At 36.9% G+C, this 21,935-nt stretch overlaps 1 protein-coding gene across 1 annotated transcript in view; it reads left to right on the top strand.

Annotated features, from left to right (window-relative positions):
- Window positions 1–21,935, top strand: part of LOC150105605 (sodium-coupled monocarboxylate transporter 2-like) — a 52,974-nt gene that overhangs the window by 2,115 nt on the left and 28,924 nt on the right. The window contains exons 2-3 of the mRNA XM_090393994.1: window positions 6,096–6,215; window positions 8,651–8,805. Of these exons, the coding sequence (XP_090250120.1) occupies window positions 6,096–6,215; window positions 8,651–8,805 (275 nt within the window). The remainder of the gene's footprint in view (window positions 1–6,095; window positions 6,216–8,650; window positions 8,806–21,935) is intronic.

Raw genomic sequence — 21,935 nt, 5'->3', positions numbered from 1 at the left:
TTAAAAAAATTATTTTACTTTAATTACATACCTTCTTGATATTGTAAATTAATTTACTTCATTTTAAGGTTGGAATATTCACTAACATAATTTTGTTTTTTCTCAGTACTTAGATAAGCGATTCGGAAGAAGCATTAAAATTTTGTCATGTTCTGTATTTATTTTGCAAACGGTACGTAGAATTTTCAATTGCTTGAGAACAGCAATTTTCGTTAAGATTTTATTTTATGAAATTCATAAGTGAGTGTAGACAAAACTTTGATGTCACACTTGTGGCTTCAGCAAGCATTGTAATACAAGAATATTTATTTATTTATATTACATATAATTATTTCAAGTATTAAATATTCTATTAGCTTAATTTAATAAAATTCCCGATACTGTTTTTACTGCAGTAACATTTTTCACACAAGAAATGCTGAGCTACGTTTTCTGATGAACTTTTTATTACGTTCCACGCTACTCAGAGAAGGGTTTCAATATTTTCATCCTGACAATACAATGAATCATTAAGTATTTTATTGTCGCTAACATATTGACAGTTTATTATACATGAACCGTGAAACAGTAAAAACGTAGAATTTTGGACAAAACGTCTTTTTTTGGTACTTAAAGTGGAAATAAATGCAAATACGACTGAACTTGCGACTCCTATTCTCATAACTTTTACATGTTTTTCAGTGACGGATGTCGGCAATGTTTTGCATGTAGAGATTTTACTCCACTACTTACGAGTACAGTGCTCCAGGTATTAGTATATGTAACTATGATTTATATATAAAAGAAGACAGATCATCGAATATCAAAATCTCCTGAAATCTGGTCTTTATGATTTTGAAAATGCAGTCTCAATGTTAGCCGTTTTAGAAACCTTAAAAAATCCCTAAAAAAAAGCAAACATATTGATAAACACTATCTAACAATAATTTTCCGGATGTCCTGCTATTTGAAATTATGGAACATTCCATGTTTGTTAATTACATAAAAACCGGTGTACAGATAGTAGGAAATAGTATTTTAGCGCGGCAGTTGAATACAGGTGGTATGGCAACACGAAGCGAACTCAGTGACTTCGAGAGAGAGGTGTTATTGTGGGCAGTAAAACTGGTGTCATGTCCACACGTGCTTTGGCGTTGAATTTGGATGCTTTAATTGAGAGAAAAATTGTACTCTGGAGAAATGAATCAAGGTTCACCTGTTTCCATTCTGATGGCAGAGTGTTGGGATGGAGGCAGCCTGATGAATGCTTGTTACCGCAGTACGTTTTATCCACAGTAATATTTGATGATGGAGGAGTAATGGTATGCTGTGCAGTCAGCTGGTTTGGAGCGGCATCTCTCCATGGTTACAAGAAGGCAGCCCACTACCTTCATATTCTGTATAATCAGGTTCTGCCTACACTGTGGAATTTTTATGGAACGGACCTGAGTTAATATCAAGGAGACAATCACTTATGCCACAAAGCATCAGCTGTTATTGAATAGTATGAAGATATAGATGTTAAACGACTACCTTGGTCTATGCAGAGTCCTGACCTTAACCGCCTTCGAACACCTGTGAAATGAATTTGAGGGGCGACTGAGCTTCAGAGCAGCACGTTCTCGATCTTTCACTGAACTCATTGCTGATTTAATGGAGGAATAGAGAGAAATTCCACCTGATATCTGCCGCACAATGATGAAAGGTCTCGCTCACAGGGTGCAGGAGGTGATCAAAGCCAAAGTGGACATAACCGATATTAAGGTTTGTCTATTGGTAGCAGTTGTAAAGTGCTCAAATGTGCGGACAATTATTTGTAGATAGTATATACGCAAGCACCTCTGGAGCTCATTCAGTATAGAAGAAACCTTTACTTGGAAAGATATGGGTTCTACTCCTATCAGTGACGTGAGGAACCTTTATCTGGTCTCCTTCGACGAAAGGTGAGTTAATGGTCTCATACGGAGGTAGAGGGTTTTTTTCACTCGGAATCTCGGGTTTTTCGTCCCATAGAATAGGAAAACCGGCCCCGTGAACACACATAGATTAGAGTCATGTCCCAGCCATATGCCGGTCCTGAGCCCAAACATTTTTGGTGGGTTAGGGAAAGCATTGGTAAAGTACCGTATAAAAAATCTCACAAGAACACGTTGTGGGCAATGCTTACAAATTCACCTATAATCGGAAAAGGAAAAACCACCACAGTGTGTATGCACAACCACACATTCTACACCAAGCTACTTAGCGGCTGCTGTGAATTTTGCTAATTTTTTGAATTTCTTATATAAATGAATCATCAGAAGAGCCTGTGTAGCTCAGTAGAAGTGGCGTTGGCACTCTACAGCGCTTGATCGCACGAAGAAAGGATTTGGTGGTTCAAATCTAGTCGGCGACTAGAGGAAAATTTTTCTAATCCTTTTTTCGGCCGGTTCCCGAGTTAGTCGATCTCTGGCACGGGCCAGCCGGTTTTTTCCTGGAAACTCGGTTTTTCGTCTCGTAAACTCAAGAAAATCGACCGTAGAACCCACACTATTTTCAGACATTAAAAATATTGTTTTAGGGTTAGAGACCACGAGATGGCGGCACTAGCTTGCCGCCTTCTTCACTGCGTACCGATGAATCAGTGATAGCCTTGGGCTAGCTATCTCTCTGATTGGCTACCAGTGGAGATTGAACTGCCCACTCAGTCTCCAAAAGTTAGATAGTGTAAACGGCCCCGTCTACTCCCTATATAGGGAACAACATAGGCGTTAGCTGATTTTTTTTTGATGAATCATCGGAATTATTCATTACTAGACTGCACACTCGGTATGCAGGAAGATGATTGACGATTGTTTAATATTTAATGAAAATTTTTAAATGGTTCTCAGAAATGGAAAAGACAAATATTAAAATATTTTATTGCAAATGTTTCAACTAATAATCAATACTCAAGACATGATTTCTGCTATTTTAAGGGGTTCGTGTATCTCCTGCGAAATATTTATAATTCCGAACAAGAAGTATGAAGAAAGCCATTTATTAATACTGGACAACACAAGATTTGTATCTTGAATGAAAATAGCGACTCCTTACTAAATGTAATGTGCTGACCACGAAAATGACTATAAAAACTATCGATTGTTTAGGAGAGGAGCATTACGTACCTATGTATGTATTTGGCAATACTGTATTTCAATTTCCTGATTGCAAAATATTGCGTCAAAGTGCATCAGCCAATCATGCACAACAACACACCAGGAGCTATTACATTTTTTGGCTCATGCAATGCAGTTGAGTCATGAACTCTCTGCTGTAAGAAGATGCAGTCATTAGTATATAGTAAAGTCTCGTAGCGGTGAACAAGTGTTTGTGCGACTTCCTGCGCCATACTCCTATGTACTGTCGTGATGTATTCTCTTTTGATGTTCGAATCCGCCATCTTGTTAAAAGTCACTTTCATAAAATAAAGGAAAAATAAATGTAAATTGACCACTAATCTAAGGGTAGAGAAAATTTCTATTATACTGCGCCACTCTATCCTTAGATAAGTCTATATGAAATAGTAGGATCAATTCAAAATTGGTTAGCAGTCTTTTCACTCATTCAGGCCGAAATATTTATTTTCTCTCTTTGGAATTCCCGCTAGATTCGAATTTTTGTGAACGGTGCATTAAAAAGAATTTCAGGCAAATACAACAGTTAGGTTAACAAATAAAGCATTTAATATAGGTCATATAACACTTACATAAATTTTGCTTCTAATTTTAAACAATAGAAATAAGCCAAACATTAAGTCAAGTCAATTACATTAGCACAATCTTCCAAGTCTTCACATACACCTTCTTAGCTTCTGGGTTATAAAGTTTTAGACTTAAATGAAAAGAATAAAACATCCAATCTAATTAGTTTTCACACATTTTTCAGTCATGCTATAAGTTCAAAACATTACAGGATCTAATATCTGAAAATATCTTTCAAACAATTCCTATCTCCAACTCTCAATCACGAAGGGTTTCCACAGTTAAAGTTAATAATTTACTATGATAGACCTTACCGGAAATGGTTCCTAGAACATCTATTATGTTGTGAGCAAACTTCTGGAATTTACTTATCACACTTAAAGAATAAAAACACATCTACAAAACTTATCCGCAGTTATACTTAAAGCACTTTCAATTACGCTTCAGAATTCTTGACATCAATTAGGGCACTTCAGCTATCCTTATTACCACTCATAAATTAATTAAAACACTGTGAGGTTCTCTTTAGGGCAAATCGGAAATAAGCTGCAATACTAGATCAGCTGGGTTATTCAGAATTCTTCCTTGAATGCTCAGCTTTTTACTTTATCCGATTGTAGCATTAATTTTCCTTCTATTATTACTGCTGATTTCAATTTCAGCTAACCATAAAATTTGTTACGTTCTTGCTCACTTATAAAAATTATCCACTTAACTCCTACCCTTAAGAACCTTTTATTTACTTCTGCTTCTTTAGTTTATCACCTTACTTCCTTTTACTTCCAAGTTTCCATCCCAACTCTGTATACTTTTTATATATATATATTTTATTCTCTCCTTAGTCCACGCTCTGTTCCACTCGCGCTCATTTATTTCACGCATCTCCATGACAACAGACAAACATAAACATTCTCGCCAATGTTAGACAAGGCTATACTACTCCATTGAGTCATTACATACGTTAAGCTTTATACACAAAGAGGAATAATTAGAATATTTGCTTTTCAATAAATGCGTAGTTATTATTGCAAATATAAGTTTCTATAATATTGACATAACAATAAATAAAATAGCTTAATAATAATTAATACAGAATCTATTTACCATTAACACATTTCTTTGATTAAATAATTAAATAATTGATATAATTAAGCTAGTTATATGATATCAAATTATATTTACGTTATTTACATTAAATAATATTTACAACGCGGCCTTTGTGATGGAAAATCATGTTGGATTCTGAATCAAATAACATTTATTCTATTTTCTACATAATTAGAATCCAACAGTACACCTGCGTCATTAGTACTACACAGGTGATCCTTGCAGTGCACATACACCAGTAGTGATGCCTCGTACTTCGGTTAATTACGCAAATAATGTTTGTCATGTTTGCGGGGAAGTGACGTTTACAACGTAGATAAAACGTCCATCATTCCGTTATTGAAAAAAACGTCTGCTAAGCATCGATGCTGTAAATATATAATATTTACGGTATAGTTACTGTTTCTTATACACTCTCTGATCAAAAGTATTCAAACACTCTTGAAACTGTAATGAGACTACCTGTGACGCAGTTTCCAGTAGTGGACATTAATACGGGGTAGTCCACCCTTTGCTTCTATGACAGCTCAAACTCTGCCGGAGAGACTTTCTAACAGGTGTCGGAATGTCTCTGGAGGAATGGCAGCCCATTCTTCCTGAAGAGCTGTAGCCAGAGCATTTCGTGATGTGTTTCGTTGGGATCTGGAGCGAAGTCGGCGTTTCACACGGCGAAGGACTTCCCGTACCTGGACCTCTGAATTTTCTATCGATTCAGCGGACGACGAAGGCGAATGCGAATCGATGTCGGGTTCCCCTGATCGTTCAGCGTCTAATGCTGATTCATATGTCGGCTGTGATGCTCTTTCTGCGCCACACATTCTCACACAAGAAGAACTGAAAGATCTTGTTTGTGATCTGGTGCTGTCGGCCAAAGCGGAGTTACTGGGATCAAGAATTCTACAATGGAATCTTCTCAAGGAAATTTTCCGAGTGACTTCGTTTCGAACTCGTCATGAGCAGTTTGTGTATTACTTCCGAAAGGAAGATGATCTTGTTTTCTTCTACATCACGCTTTAATCTATTATATAAGAAACTATTGCGGATCTTTCATAAAACGTAGCCAATTTTGCATTTTCACTGTCTATTATGTTCAGGACCTTGAAATATATAAGAAATAATTAAATTAATCTGTTGGGGGGGAGGCATAACTTTCGTAAAGTTCTTTAAATTTTGGGAACTAGAAAATTGTGCACTAAAATTCAGTTATTTTTCATAACTCGTGTAATTTTATTAAACCTATCCTATCTAAATGCAAGAACAGTAATTTATTTCGATATGACTTTGCAGATTTTGTATACAGCTGCAACTCTCTATGCTCCAGCAGTAGCTCTTAGCGGCTCAACAGGAATACCAAGCTGGGTATCAATAGTGATAGTTGGATTCGTGTGTACAATTTATTGCGCAGTTGTAAGTGTTCTGTATCACTTCAAAGTGATTATAATATTTTTTAATCCTGCTAAAATCTGAAATTTTGGATGCTATAGAAATTACATTTAGGTATATATATGTTAACCATTTAAGAATAAATTGGACTGTGTTCAACAAAATAGACATAATCAGGACCGTCAATCCGCAAGTATATTCATATGCGGCTCTTCGTACATTAGTTGAAATATTTAATTAATTCATTTATTTTTAATATGTGCGTATCATTCAGCATATAAAATACGAACCACTTTTAACCAAATTAGACATGGATCACATGAAAATCTCGAATCTATCATATTTTAAATGAAACAACTATTAAAAAAGCAAAACAAAGATAGAGTCATTATTGAAATCAGATATATAGGGTAGCCACCATTAAAGAGGAAATGTTTTGAGTCCAGTAGCGAAAAATGTATTCGAAATTCAGCCAAACTTGGTGTAAGTACTCTCTGGAACATGGAGATTTTATTTACAGAAGATAAAAATAGTGCACAATTCTGCCACCAGGGGACATTTGAAGCTTGAATCGCGTGATATTTACATAATCTCACTGTTTCTCCTAAAGTGTTGATGGATATAAGGAAGACCGTACGGATTCGCGTTATTCTTATAAGACTGAAGTGTTATGGATCTCACTATACTATCAACAATGCAGTAACGCTAATGCCGAATGGATTCGCGAGAATTACGGCGTTTGAATGATAGGAGAAGAGGTACAATGACAATAAGAAATCTTAGAAAAATGATTTTACGATGTGAAAATAGCGTGAAGCAGTGAAGCCAGGACCAGGGCGCAAATGAATTATTCCTCAACAAGCTGACGAAGTCGCAAATGCTCTCGTGAAACACGGAATGAACATCGCACAAGGATCCAGCAATGCTCAGGTAATATCAAGGAGACAACTGGACATGACATTCTCAAATGTTTGGACAATCCTGCGCTAAATACTTGGGATTTCACTCTACATTATTTCCCATCTCAAACGTTGCTTCATGGTGATGTGGAAACTCGACTGCAGTTTGCCCAAACGTTCTTATATCGAATGGAAGTGGATGATGCATTGCCGTTGAAGATCATGTAGTGGGAAGCACATTTTTATCTAAACTGTAGTGTTAATTCATACACTTCCCGCATTTGGGCTGCGAATAACCCTCATGTGTTCCATCAGATCCCTGTACGGTTCGTACTGGTTCGACGAACTTCGTTCTCCAGGACCAGTAACTTCTATGATCTCTGTAGTTAGGTATTGAGAGTTGTTGGGCGACTTTATTGTTCTGCAACTGCAGCAATATACTCATAGATACCTTTACTTTTCCATATTCAGCAGGATGAATACTACCTCACAATGAACTGCCGGTACGGTGAATGTTACCAAAACAGTTCACTGAACATAGACCGATTAGTCGTGAATTTCACATTGACCACCTCGTTCGTCTAATCTCAACCCTTGTGACTATTTGGTGTGTGGGGGGGGGCCCATCTTATTCACGTCGTGAATAAGATGCCCCCCCCACACACCAAATAGTCACAATAGTATCTCTTTTAATAGCATCTCTTTTAAGGATGCTAAATCAGGAACAAAGCCTTCATCCATCACGTGATTTACTCAGTTTAAACAAGTGAGGCAGATCTGTTGCCTTCCATTGTAGAAAACGTCATTGACAGAATGCAGTTCTTAGAACATCTGAAAGGAGGACATACAGAACCACATCTATTTAGTTATACGATCGCGAAAATTGATTTGTTGTGTCTATTCTAGCCATTACTGTTTAATTACTCCCAAACCACGCTCTTATAACACCAAGTGTACCGTATTTTTTGTCTTGAGTAAATCAAAACCCCATTCCAGAATGTATCACGAAAGGTCTTAAAATCTGATACCAGAATGTGATGTCTGATCACCTTTAATGGCCTGGCCTTAGCGCATCTTACAACGGAAGGTCTGCTTCAGCAGAACAATGGGCCATCTCACATGGCAGCAATCACTCATGCATGGTTCGAGGAATATTCATCTGGGTTTGGGACTATCCGTGGTCCCCCCTCTAAGGTCACGAGGTTCAAATCCGACCGAATATCTCTGAGATGGTGTAGAGCGTGACATCAGACCAATGTATGCAGGACCGACGTCTAAGGCGCATTTGTAAACATTGCTGAAATAGGCATGGCTGCAAATACGTCCAGCAACCAGCTGGTATCTCGTGGAGTCAATGACTAGGAAAGAACAAAAAACTAGGAAAGAAAGCTGTTATTTGTGCTGAAAGAGTAAGACTTACACGCTATTAAATAGGCATCTCTAATGTTTTGTCTATTGTGTATAATATTAATGATTTCATTAGTGTACTACTGCTTTTGTTTTAGAAATTATCATGCAGATATATATCTGTTTGGCTGATATTATTTTTATGCTCTTCAGGGAGGAATGAAGGCAGTTGTCTGGACGGACGTATTTCAATCGATTATCATGTGTGGTACTGCATTGCTTATCATATTTAAAGGAGCTGCTGATAACGGAGGCTTCGCAAATGTATTTGACATTGCTTATAAAGGAGATCGAATTCGTATTCCAGGGTGAGTATGATATTTATTCAAAGTAAGTATTTCTGAAACATTGGTGATTAACTAAAATGTGGTTCATCGTTCCGCATATACTATAGTTTCCGTCCAATAGATTCTTGCAATTCCGTATCTCCAAGCAGAAAAAATGGTCCGATTATCAAAGCTTCCTTATATCGAAGTTTTTCGTCAAACATTGACAAATTTATTTATTTTGCACGAATATTTAATAATATATCTATAGACATTACTTCTGCAAAATAGTTTTAAGGAACATGCTTAAATAAATTAGTAAAATTTAAATGTTTGTTCCGAGAATATTCTCTTCATAGAATAGTGATGGCTCTACCACAGCAGAAGGCCACCAGCACTCATTCAGCGAGTTTGACGAGCTCTTTGTCGGAATGTTCCAGCACCCCGCAAGTCATCAGCGGCGTACCTCACACTCAACCTGGAAATTGCTGCAAGGAGTGTCAGCTCTAGAACTGTCCGCAGAGAGTCGCAAGCCTTATGTTGCCATGACAGAGCTACGATCAAGCTACACATCATCTTCCAACGACGCCAAACGACGTTTGGACTGGGTGTCTTTCAGACTGTTCCTGGATCGTAGCTGATTGGAAAAGGTTCTATGGAGTGGCGAATCCCGCTTCCAATGTTGCACTCATGGTTGTGTTTGGATTTGAAGATTCCGAACCGAACGGTTAAGGCAGGAATGCATCATTCCAGCTGTCAAGATTGGTGAAGGCTGGGTAATAGTATGCTAGTGTTTCTTGGATGGGGCGTCTTCCATTGTTGGATGTGCCCATAAAGAATGGGCACATCCACCATCTCATGGCTGCATAAATATCATGGACAACTTTTGACTCTGTGGAAGTACTTCGGCAGTGATCCTTGCATGTTTCAGCACGACAATGCTCCGTGCCGAATCCGTGTCCAAATGATTTCCACTAAACAACGTTGACGTTTCGGACTGCTCGGTAAAGAGTCCACAATCAAACATCTTTGGGACGAATTAGAACTGTGAATTATTTTCGGACAACCGCGGCTGTCATCGGCACATGCAATGGGAGTAGCTTTGCAGGAAGAACCAAAAATATTGCTTTTGTGACGAATTAGCATTTGCAAGCATTTCCCAAAGAGTAATTGCTGTGGTTTATACGAAAGGTGGTCCCACTCAGTACTAGAAATGAAACTAAAAATAAATGTATTGATATACAAAAAAACAACAACATTTTGTACCATAATTACGTGTCCAAATACGTATATCAAGTTAGTTTCTATGTTAAATATGTAAAACAAAAGCTGGGTATGTCCGTATAAGATTGCCAGACTTCAAAGATAAGATTCAAATATACAAGCGGGCATTTTCCCATTTATATATTTAAAGCCTACATACTATTTCAGTTATTGATATATTTTTGCTGAAACAAGCCAACATGCAATTTTACAACATCTTATGGGAATATATCTAAGCAATATTTAACGATACGGCTTTCTACGTAGTTTAAATATTATGCTTGAAGAAAAAAAAATCATGCTAAAAAACTATTAAAATAGTTATTAAAGTTTACAATGATACTAGTCACTGATTTGTTTTAGCATCAAGCAGGAAAAATTAGCATTGTTATTTTTATTTCAGATATCAGTTCGATTTCACTACTCGATACACTATTTGGAATGCATTGTTAAGTGGAATACTTTTTGGTGCATCAATATCCTCAACGAATCAATTGTTAGTTCAACGTATTTTGATAGCAAAGTCATACTGGCATGCAAAATGGTAAGTAAGCAAATTATAATTTATAAAATATATACTGGTGTGTGTGTGTGTGAGAGAGAGAGAGAGAGAGAGAGAGAGAGACTGAGATTACCCAAAGGATAATTTTATGTATATTGTAATAAGAAATATATATATATATATATATATATATATATATATATATATATATTAATCTACCAATGATGTTATTTATTTCCATTATCGAACATTTTTGTGCAAACATTAAACTGCAATTTTAAATATTTCGAATCGGTTTTTTAATAAACAAAATGGTCTGGTTGAATGCCAATTGAATCAGAATGGACAATTGGACTTTCAAATTAGATTAGATTACCTTATTTACTCGAATATATCTCGCACTCTTTCCCCAAAATTAAAGTTAAAAAATCGTGGTGCGAGATATATTCCGAGAATTTTGGAAAGTAAAGTTTTTCAGGAAAAAATTAAAGTGACGTTCATAATATTCTCAGTATTCGTTGTAATTTATAATAGTTCACATTATTCATTAAATGGATGCATTTAAATTTTAATTATGAACGTTGTTTACACGATATGCCGCTCACCATCATCATGTGACATATTTGAATCTTTAGCGACAAAGCTTCTGTAATTAAATTAGAACAGAGTTTCATTATTGTTTGGCTTTTATCAGTTAGGAACCATATGATCACCATGATTTAAAAAAAAATCCGAAAAGGGATATTACTTGCCAAGAATACACTATTTGCTATCGTTTCTACTCTTGCATGTGATTGGTGTGGCATTAACAAAAGATCGCGCAACTTAACAACAGAGGCAAGCTGACGATTGTTGAGTTCAGATGCTGATTCTATTCAACCTAATACCAAAATACTTGAAATTTCCGTAATAACATTCACATACAAGGTATATGCTAAACTTTTTAATTTATTTTTTTGGAAATTAAAATCAGGGGTGCGAGATATACGCCAGGGCGAGTTATATTCCAGTAAATACAGTATATCTACTAAACAAGTGTACTTTATCTCTGTTATTATATCAACGGTATATTTTACTCACGTGAAAAAGTTTTAGGTATATGTTTCGTAGTCGGTTTACAGAACATTTTAGAATGACAATCGGGGAGCTGATGAACACATCCATATATTCAATTAAATTTCAAAATCTATATTTCTTTCTGTAAATACTGTCCGACTTTAATGCTTATCAATATACAGATAACGTGGAAACTTTAATCACATCTAATATTCTTCGTTGGTAACGCATTTTTTAAGAAATTAATGGGCAAAAATATACATCATGAATTAAAGAAATGATATCGATTGGAACAGGCCTAAGTTCGATTCTCGTCATGACGGGAGGACTCTTTATATTGAGGTTTTCAATTGAAGGTGAGTTAGCCGATTTCATACGGTGGTAGCAGGGTTTTTCCTCCCGGAAACTCGGGTTTTTCCTCCCGGAAACTCGGGTTTTTCATCCCGTATACAGACAGATCGGCCCTTCAGAACACATGCAGTTTACAGACAGAAATACTAGCGGTAGTGATGGTGGTTGTGGGCAGTAGATGGCGTTGATGTAGGTGATTGGTAGTAGAGGTTCTGTGTAGTAGTGGAGACGAAGAGTTGTACAGTAAGTGTCCTCCCGCGATGAGTCTTCGGACTCCTTGTAGGTATCACGAATAATAATAATAATTTTTTTTAATTGTTCTTTCAAATATTTACATATGTACAATGATTATCTATTCAGTATATTATTTTACAAGGTTCTGCACTTTGTGCTACATATAATGAGATTTAAATAGTAATGATGATAACAGTTTTTTTTATATAACAATTATAATAATAATTTACAATTATATTGTTCAGAGTTACATAAGTTGTATAATATTACATGTGTGGTTTACTATTTTTTTTTCAAGTTTGAAAAGGTGTGATTATACAACAGTATTTACACATATGCAATCTGAATATTATGTGTCCTTCTTTTCACAAACATACGGTGTAAACTAATGATTTACTTTTAAAATAATTTATTTTTTTTTACATTGCATACATTTGTTACAGTTATTATATACATTACATACATTTGTTATAATTATTATATACATTACTTACATTTATTTACATATGATACATTACTTACATTTGTTTACATGCGATCTTTACATTACGTACATTGGTTTACATATAGTACATGCATTGGTTTTCTTCTGATACGTACATTTCATGCATTTCCTTACATATGATGCATCTTGGATGAGAACTATTTTTTTTTCCTTTCATCCTCGAAGCTTAAATGTAAGCTTATCTGAGGAAGACACCAGTTGGTTAATATGTATTGTGGTTTTTTTTTTTTTTTGCTGTGTTAGGATGCTACGGAATCTATGATTGAGAAATTCGCGCGCGCGCACTCACACGAACAAGCACGCACACATCACACGCGAGCGCGCGCTCACCCCACACACAATAAATTGGAATGTACTGATGCGTCGCTGAACTGGAAGCCTGAGCGAATATATTGTGTTTCATTAAGTTTGTATGGTATTTTGGGTGCGTGTTTCCTGTTCGTAGTATGTCCTTAGAGCTCTCTTCAGGCTATTGTAGTTTGTAAGGTTTCTGTATTCAAAAGGTAATTTGTTTATCATGTCTGGGATGTTGAAGTTTCGCGTGGCCTTTCCGTAGTGATTATTGTATTTATATGTGATATAATTAGTAGTCTGAGGTCTTGTTATACGGTATGTATTTCTAACAGTCCTGTAGTTAGCATCGAAGTAATGTTTTAGCAAGGCTTCATAGTGACATAAATGTTTTGCTGTCAGTATTTTGTGTTCTGCCATTGCAATGTTTATAAGGTCGTGATTTTCTCTTTGTTCCCAAAAGATCAGTTTTGTCATTTTGTACTGTAGCGACATTAATCTATTTAATTTGTAGGGTGAACAGAAAGCATACGTTGTTATAGCGTATCTTAGTATATTTTGGCATAGTGCTTTGTATATTAGTGTTTTTAGGCGTATGGGAACTATGTCTTTTAATCTGTAGAGTTTGCCACTTATTATTCGGAGTTTGTTGTGTAAATGTTTTATATGGCTATTCCAGTTCATATCTGCATCGAGGTAAATTCCAAGGTATCGTATTGTTTCAACCTGAGTGATTGTAGTGGTTTTGCTGTTCTGTGTGTTTTTTGTGTTGGAAATTGGATGTTGGATGGTTATATATTTGTTATCAACTGGTCGAATCAATGGGTTTTTGAATATCATTAATTTTGTCTTTTCTGAGTTTAGTTGTATGGAGTTTATCGTGAGCCAGTCTATGATCAGATTTATATCATGTTGCATATTTGTTTGGGCTATGCTTGCGTTATTATGGATGGATATTATTGATGTATCGTCTGCGTACTGGAATATCTTACCTTTGAGTGGTAGCTGATTAATATCGTGCGTGTAAATGTTGAATAGAGTTGGGGAGAGTACAGCTCCCTGTGGCACTCCACAGGTTACTGGTAGCTCTCTGCTTCGGTTTGATCCCATACGTGTGATATGCTTTCTATTTTGGAGGTAGTTTGTAAACCACCTGTGAAGAGGCCCGTCTATTCCAACATGCCTCAGCTTTTCTAACAAGGTTTGATGTGTAAGTGTATCGAATGCTTTGGTTAGATCTATAAAGACTACCATGGCTATTTTGTTTTTGTCTAAGGCGGTATTAATTACGTCTGTAAAGAGTTCCAAGAGAGATGTTGTTCCCTTATTTTTCTGAAAACCATATTGTGTTTTGGGGATAATATTAAAGATCTCAGTGTATGCTGTGAGTTTCTTCAGTATGATCCGCTCCATAATTTGATTGATAATTGGTAATGTTGCTATGGGCTGTAATTGCTGATTAAATTTCTTTTTCCTTGTTTGTATATGGGTGTAATTATGGCGGTCTTTAGCATACTTGGTATCTGTGCTGTTTTAAATATTTTATTTATTAGTTTTAGTAGGATAGGACTTAAACTAGTTGCATGTTGCTTTATATCTTTAGGTCTGATACCATCTATTCCTGTGCCTTTGTTTGGTTTGATTTGATGTATTGCTGAGAGAAGTTCTGCTTCTTTTATGGTTGGGAACCATAATGTCTGTTTTGATCTCGGTCCAAGTGGAGGGTCTAATAATAATATTTTTTTTATTGATCTCTCAAATATTTACATATTTAAAATAATTATATTGAGTAACAGTCAATATATTTTTTAACAAAGTTCAGCACTAAGCGTTGCATATATACTTCATTTTCTACAATGATGAGATTTCAATAATAATGATGATGATAACATAATTTTTTCTTTTTTTATAAATAATAAAAATAGTAATAATTTACAATTACATAATTCACAGCTGCATAACTTAAATAATATTATATGTTACGGTTCATTTTTTGTTTTCTTCTAAGTTTGAGAAAGTGTGATTATACACAGCTACACATATAGAACTGAAATATTATATTTTCTATTTTGCACAATAATAATAATAATAATAATAATAATAATAATAATAATAATAATAATAATAATAATAATAATAATAATAATAATAATAATAATAATAATAATTTTTTTATTATTATTATTATGTCTCAGTATAAATTACATACAATAATAATATTTACAATATTTACAATAAGGTTTATACAGAATTTTTGAATTTAGAATATAATAATAATAATAATAATAATAATAATAATATTTTTTTTTTTTATATATGGTGGGGGGGGGGGGGGGTGGGGGGGGGGGGGGGTGGGGGGGGGGGGGGGTGGGGGGGGGGGGGGGTGGGGGGGGGGGGGGGTGGGGGGGGGGGGGGGTGGGGGGGGGGGGGGGTGGGGGGGGGGGGGGGTGGGGGGGGGGGGGGGTGGGGGGGGGGGGGGGTGGGGGGGGGGGGGGGTGGGGGGGGGGGGGGGTGGGGGGGGGGGGGGGTGGGGGGGGGGGGGGGTGGGGGGGGGGGGGGGTGGGGGGGGGGGGGGGTGGGGGGGGGGGGGGGTGGGGGGGGGGGGGGGTGGGGGGGGGGGGGGGTGGGGGGGGGGGGGGGTGGGGGGGGGGGGGGGTGGGGGGGGGGGGGGGTGGGGGGGGGGGGGGGTGGGGGGGGGGGGGGGTGGGGGGGGGGGGGGGTGGGGGGGGGGGGGGGTGGGGGGGGGGGGGGGTGGGGGGGGGGGGGGGTGGGGGGGGGGGGGGGTGGGGGGGGGGGGGGGTGGGGGGGGGGGGGGGTGAGAATATAGGATTGAGGTGAGTACTGCTGATAACCGCAGATGCGACAATAGGTACAAAAATAGGAGATGGGTAGGATGATGACTGTTCATTTGAAGCAGCGTGGTGTGAGAACACGACCAGTAAGACAAAATATATAGTTGGCTGTTGCAATAGGCCAGAGGGTTCCAGGGAAGGTCAAGAAGACATGAATCAGCAAATTAATACAATGAGTGCAGGTCGAGTGATTATTATAGGGGGCTTCAACTATGGAGGTATAGATTGAAAGAGAGATCACATGGTAGGAAGGAAATGGAATTTATACACCTAATAAGAGATAATTCAGAGGTATTTCTCAGAGTATATTATTGGTCCGATCCTCGAGAGAGATCCCACTCGTGAACTCCACAACCGGACCAATAATTTACTGAGAACTATCTCTGAACTATCTAGAAACATTCGACTTTCTCTCCATCCGCTTATTCCACGATTATATGGTCTACCTAAACTTCACAAGGTAAATACCCCACTTCGACCTATCGTAGAAGGCATTGACTCTCCAACATACAAACTTTCCAAATATCTGGCAAAATCTTTCTTTTCCGGTAAGTCATCGTCTTTTATTAAAAACTCCGAGGATTTTGCATCATGTATAAAAGATATCATTATTAAGGAAGATGAAATCATGACAAGCTTCAACATAGTCTCCTTATTCATCAATGTTCCCACAGACGAAGTTCTTGTACTACTCAAGAATAAATTATCTAAACAGATCATGGCCTTACTTACTCACTGCAGCAACTCAGGATACTTCAAATTTCTGGATACAATCTATAAACAAAATCATGGTGCTGAAATGGGTAATCCGTTGTCTCGTGTACTTGCTAATATCTATCTAGAAGATCTGGAAGTTAAATCCATCTCTTCCTATCCTTTAAAACCAAGAATTTGGAGAAGATATATTGACGACATTTTCCTGATTTTGAGCCAAGGCCGTGAATCTCTCCTGAACTTCCTTGAACATCTAAATAGTCAACACACAAACATAAAATTTACGTCTGAGATTTGAAGCTAATGGATCTCTTTCTTTTTTGGACGTCAAACTGACTCAATCCTCAGAAAAACTTCAAATCTCGATTTACAGAAAACCTACCCACACCAACAGATATCTCCATGATCGTTCCCATCATTATCCTCCTCAAAAGTTTGGAATTATTTATACTCTAGGACAACGTGCTCGCTCTCGTCTTGACGATGAGATAGAACTTAATAAAGAAATCAATTTTCTCAGGTCTACTTTTCAACTAAATGGTAATTCTCAAAAATCTACTGATAAATTCCTATTAAATCCTCCTGGTCACCATAATGAAGAGACCAATAGTGTAAAAAGTAATATTTCTATACCATACATAAGCTCTGTCTCACCCATATTAGCCAAAATTCTCAGGAAATACAACTTTTTTTTTTTTTTTACTCCTCTTCCAAAAATCCGCTCCCCAGTGAGCCATCTGAAACCTAGACATAAGAATCTTACATTTCCTGATGTTTACTAGATCTGGTGCAACTGTGATATACCTTACTTTGACCAAACAGATAAGTCAATCGAGTTACGCATTGAAGAGCTCAAGAAAGACGTCACTTACAAGAGAACGCGAGTCAGTGCCTTGTCTAGTCATGTTCTATTCTCGGCCAATTCTGAAGAAGAAAGCATAGCCATACAATCCTATGGGACAAGTCTAATAATATATACCATTGCCATGATGAATTAGAAAGAAAGATAATAGAATCAAAGGAGATCATTCTCAACCCCCCTAAATCTCAACAACAAACAACCTGAGTTACAACCTCTCAGAATGTCATTGTGCTACGGTCAAATACTAGCGTTCACGAGATGCTATATGCATGCATACGCCCAACAATGAAGCCAACGAGAGAACAGTTTTTGAATGCGCAGACTTCAACGTTTCAACGTTGAAATACATATACGTTAACTTTCTGTGTTGTTTACTGTTATTTCCTCTATGTTTACTGGTTCTTTCTTTTTTTTTAATTTGCACCTGACGAAGGCTGATGCAAGCTGAAACTAGTTGTACTAGTACTAATAAACTTTGTTTTCATTTCTCTCGCTTCTAGTCATTCACTCTTTATATATATACTAGAGGGCACTGCCCCCTGACGCCTACAGCGCCCCCCGAGTTTCGGACAGGTAGGCCGATTCTCCTCGAATTTTGCTGACTCGAAAAGGGTTCCCCCTCGTGCCTACGGCGCGCAACCCCCGAGTTACGGACTGATAGCCCGGTTCTCCTTGAATTCTGATGACTCGAATTTTGATGACTAGAAAAGGGGATTTCTCCCCCCCCCCCCCCCACCCCGAGTGCCTACGGCGCCGAACTTCCCCGATTTCCGGACTGGTAGGCCGGTTCTCCTTGAATTCTGATGACTCGAATTTTGAAAACTCGAGTTTTCAAAATTCGAATCTTTGAAATTTCCCTGGGAGACACATCTCTCTGTGACATCAATGTCTTTTGGTTCACGTATGGCATTCTGAGTAATTGTTCGAGTATGGAATTCTGGGTAATTGTTCACATATGGAATGTTGGGTGATGGTTAGAGATAAGATAGAGTATGGAATCCTTGAAATATCCCAGTGTGACGCATTCTTCATTGACGTTACGTTGTGTCTTTGGTTCGAGTGTGGAATTGTGAGTAAAGGTTTTAGTATGGAATTCTGTCGTGTGTTGGTATTTATCAGTGATATGAGATGAGTGTTTTGTTTGTGTGTTGCATTATGGCTAATGCTTAGAGATTGGAATTCTGGGAGGATATTTGGTCAAGTGTTGTGGTGTTTGGGTCGATTGTGGAACTCTGGGAAAATATTTGTCTATAGGTGGCAGCACGAATTTTCCAATATAAATGGTGGGATTTCATTCCTAATTTTGACTATGGAAATTTTTAGTTTAGAGTCAAGAGATGTCATCACCAGTGGTAACTGGTGGTGGAATCTCTTGCCAGCAAGTGGTAACAGCAGATTCGATGTCTTCTTCACGAGTTTGTCCTGTAAGTGGCAGTATATCGAGAAATTATTCCTGAGGTCCTTGAGAGTTTACGTATCTACGAATAAGTACAATCTGTGCAATTTCATCCACATCGCATGATTCGTCACAGGCAATGGAGAATCCTGGTGTTGAATTTAGATCTGTAACCTGCTGATTTTTGTTATATCTTCTGCCATTCGTATAGTTCTGTCCCTTATAATCGTAGCAGATAATGGCATGTCTTTTATTTTTATAATTATTTTCGCTTTGTTTTTAAAATCGCAGAAGAGAAATTCGAACATTTGAATAAAACATTCTTTTATATTCGCCGTCCGTAAAAGGTTTTCCTCGTTTAACAACTTCTTGAGCTGCTAGAAAACTAGCAATAGTTGTATTTCTTAATGATTTTATCCATTTGGAAAATGAACATTTAATTAAGTTTACTTTGCGTTGCAACTCTTCTACTGCCTTTTTTTCTCTTTCATCTCCCTGTAGATATACTTTGTCAAATGTATCGTGTTTATTTAAAAAATGTCTTTGTATATTTGATTTTTTATTGTTTGAAAGCTTTTCATGGCATATTAAAGACATTGGAAATCCTGCTGTATTTGCTACAAATGCGTATGTTTCGGTATATTCACATTTGATTTTTTCTCCTGATTTTTTCTTCTGTCTTTTTCTTTTTTGCTGACATTTTAAATATTATAAAAATATTTTTATTTTGTTAATATTAATTTAATATTACAATTTAATGTTACAATATTCAATGCAACGTCCACTACAATACCTTTACTTATTTTTAACAAAGTGAGCAGATTTACAGACCAAACCTGCACTATATGCGAAGACAATCGGCGCGTTCAGACAGGCAAGCGCTATATGTTCTAGCTAAGCGTGACGTCTTTGGTTTAATAAATTAAAACAACATAAAATATAAATAAAGTAATTTTAATTGGCATGAATAATTAAAACAAATATTTGACAAATCACTGGGTTTATGAATTCTTGCATTATCCATGATAATCCAAGACGAATGAAAAGGATTATCGCGTATGATTTCAAAGAGTTCAAACATGAAAGTATTAAATTTTTCAGCATCGCATGTACTATTTTCAATTGTAAAATATCATTGACTTAATGTAAAATGACCTTGATTAAATGCAAAATGTCCTTAATTTATTGCGAATGCTATATTTAGGGTTTTTAGTTTCTAATTTAATAAATAACATTCATTTTGCATTATTCAAAAATAGATTGTTTAATAACGAAAAGAGCCGCAATTATTCATTCAAAGAGCCGTATGGGTTCCGAAGTCGCAGGTTGCCGACCGCTGATTTAGAGCAAGTGAATTATTTTGAGTTACGGACGTAGCAGCGAAAGCTATTATGACTGTTCATGCAGGAGTATTTGCTTTGTTTTGGCCTGTTTGTCTTTTCTTCGACACGAAATATTTGGTTTTTCGTGTCGAAAAACCAAAAATTGGTTTTTCAGAGAAGGAAAAGTATGCTACATCCGTATGCAAACATTTGGTTATCAACGCTTTTTCAAGACTTCCTGAGCATTGAAATATTTCATACAGCAAACAAAATCTCAAGTGCAACACGTGCTATTTAAGGATGAAAAGATTGATAAATATATGCTTCTTGAGAGAGAGAGAGAGAGAGCTTATTTCTTAATGGTTTTCTTCTACTGTGAATTCCTGCATGTGTTCATTTGAAAAGGGTTTTGTAGGAGAACCAGTTTCGAAAGACAACCTCCGGGACCGGAACCGGATATGGCTAGGTCGTATTCATGATTGTAATCCATGTGTGTCCATCGGACCAGTTCGCCTGTTCTGGGGGACGAAAAACCCGTCACCCACGTCACTCACGGGTATCGAAACCAGGTTTTCCCGACTATACTGAGTGAACCACGCAGGCTCTTAGGTTTCAAAGAAAGAAAAAGAAAAAAATAATAAAATAAATGAACAGTACACTCCTATTCTGGCCTGTTCACTGAATCCATTGATAAAACTCACTTTACCAGAAGCACAGCAGTTACGAGGAACCGACGTTTCACTTTGGCTGTTTACATCACCACGAAGATTAAAGAAAACGAATGTCATTCTTACTATGAGTGTGCACCTCAAATGTGCATCTTAACGTTAGTCATAAACGAATAAGGCATGTAACGCAAATAGTCTATGCTTATTTTCCTCAGGCTGCGTTTGTGTGAATGAATGAATGAATTGAATGAATTCTAGCTTCATTCTGGAAGAAGCTTCATTCATGAATTCTAGAATTCATTCCACTGCAACATTGGAGTCATTTTAAAACTGCAACTCAAGAGAAGCTTTTTTTTTTTTAAATTATTACCACGAAACTGAGACTTAAGGCCAAAATATTATTCTGCACATTATTGTTCCCCAGAATTTTTTGAATTTTGATGACGCACGCAGTCCATCTTAATCATTTAATATGTGTTACTATATATGCTAGTATATAGAATATCAAACTGGTATTCAAATCAATGATTCTTCGCATGGCATTTTACATTGATAGATGTACTGATATATAGTTAACATTAAGTATGAATTTTCAAAGTTTAAATAACATTAATTGTAAATTTTGTGATTCGAAAGTAGATTGATTACATAAAAATTCTCACTATAGCTACACCAGCACACAGATAAACAAAAACACAGAAGTAGATTACGTCGATACCAAATCTGTAAACCTCTGAAGAAAATCCCACAATACTTATGCTTGATGCAGAAGTAGCTATGAAAGAAACTGCAATGGAAAGAATTTTTTTTTCTATCTCGCAATAAGAACTCTTCCGTTTTGTTCAATCTTTCAGTAACGATTATAAATTTGTATTTTAAGCAGTCGTGTGGTGTTTGTAAGTATCTACTGAAGGAGGCGGCCCGGAAATTTGGGGTTTAGCAGACCAAACTGTATTTTTTGGTATGTATAATCTAAAGATAATGATGGTATATAAAAATGAAAAGTTATGCGGGATGAGACGTCTCCTGGTTACACAAGGGCCCTCTGTTTTGTTATCGCCAGGTATTCAGGGATATTAGTTTCCATTGCGAAAATCTTCCTAAAACTCTAAAATGTCTTAACTCATTTTTAAATTTTCCCTATTATTCTCCACTA

Source organism: Typopeltis vanoorti, chromosome 6, assembly GCF_054136105.1.
Source record: "Typopeltis vanoorti isolate ZY-2024b chromosome 6, IOZ_Tvanoo_1.0, whole genome shotgun sequence".
Taxonomy (NCBI): domain Eukaryota; kingdom Metazoa; phylum Arthropoda; class Arachnida; order Uropygi; family Thelyphonidae; genus Typopeltis; species Typopeltis vanoorti.
Note: the sequence above shows the minus strand (reverse complement) of the source record. Positions and strands in the feature narration are given on the sequence as shown.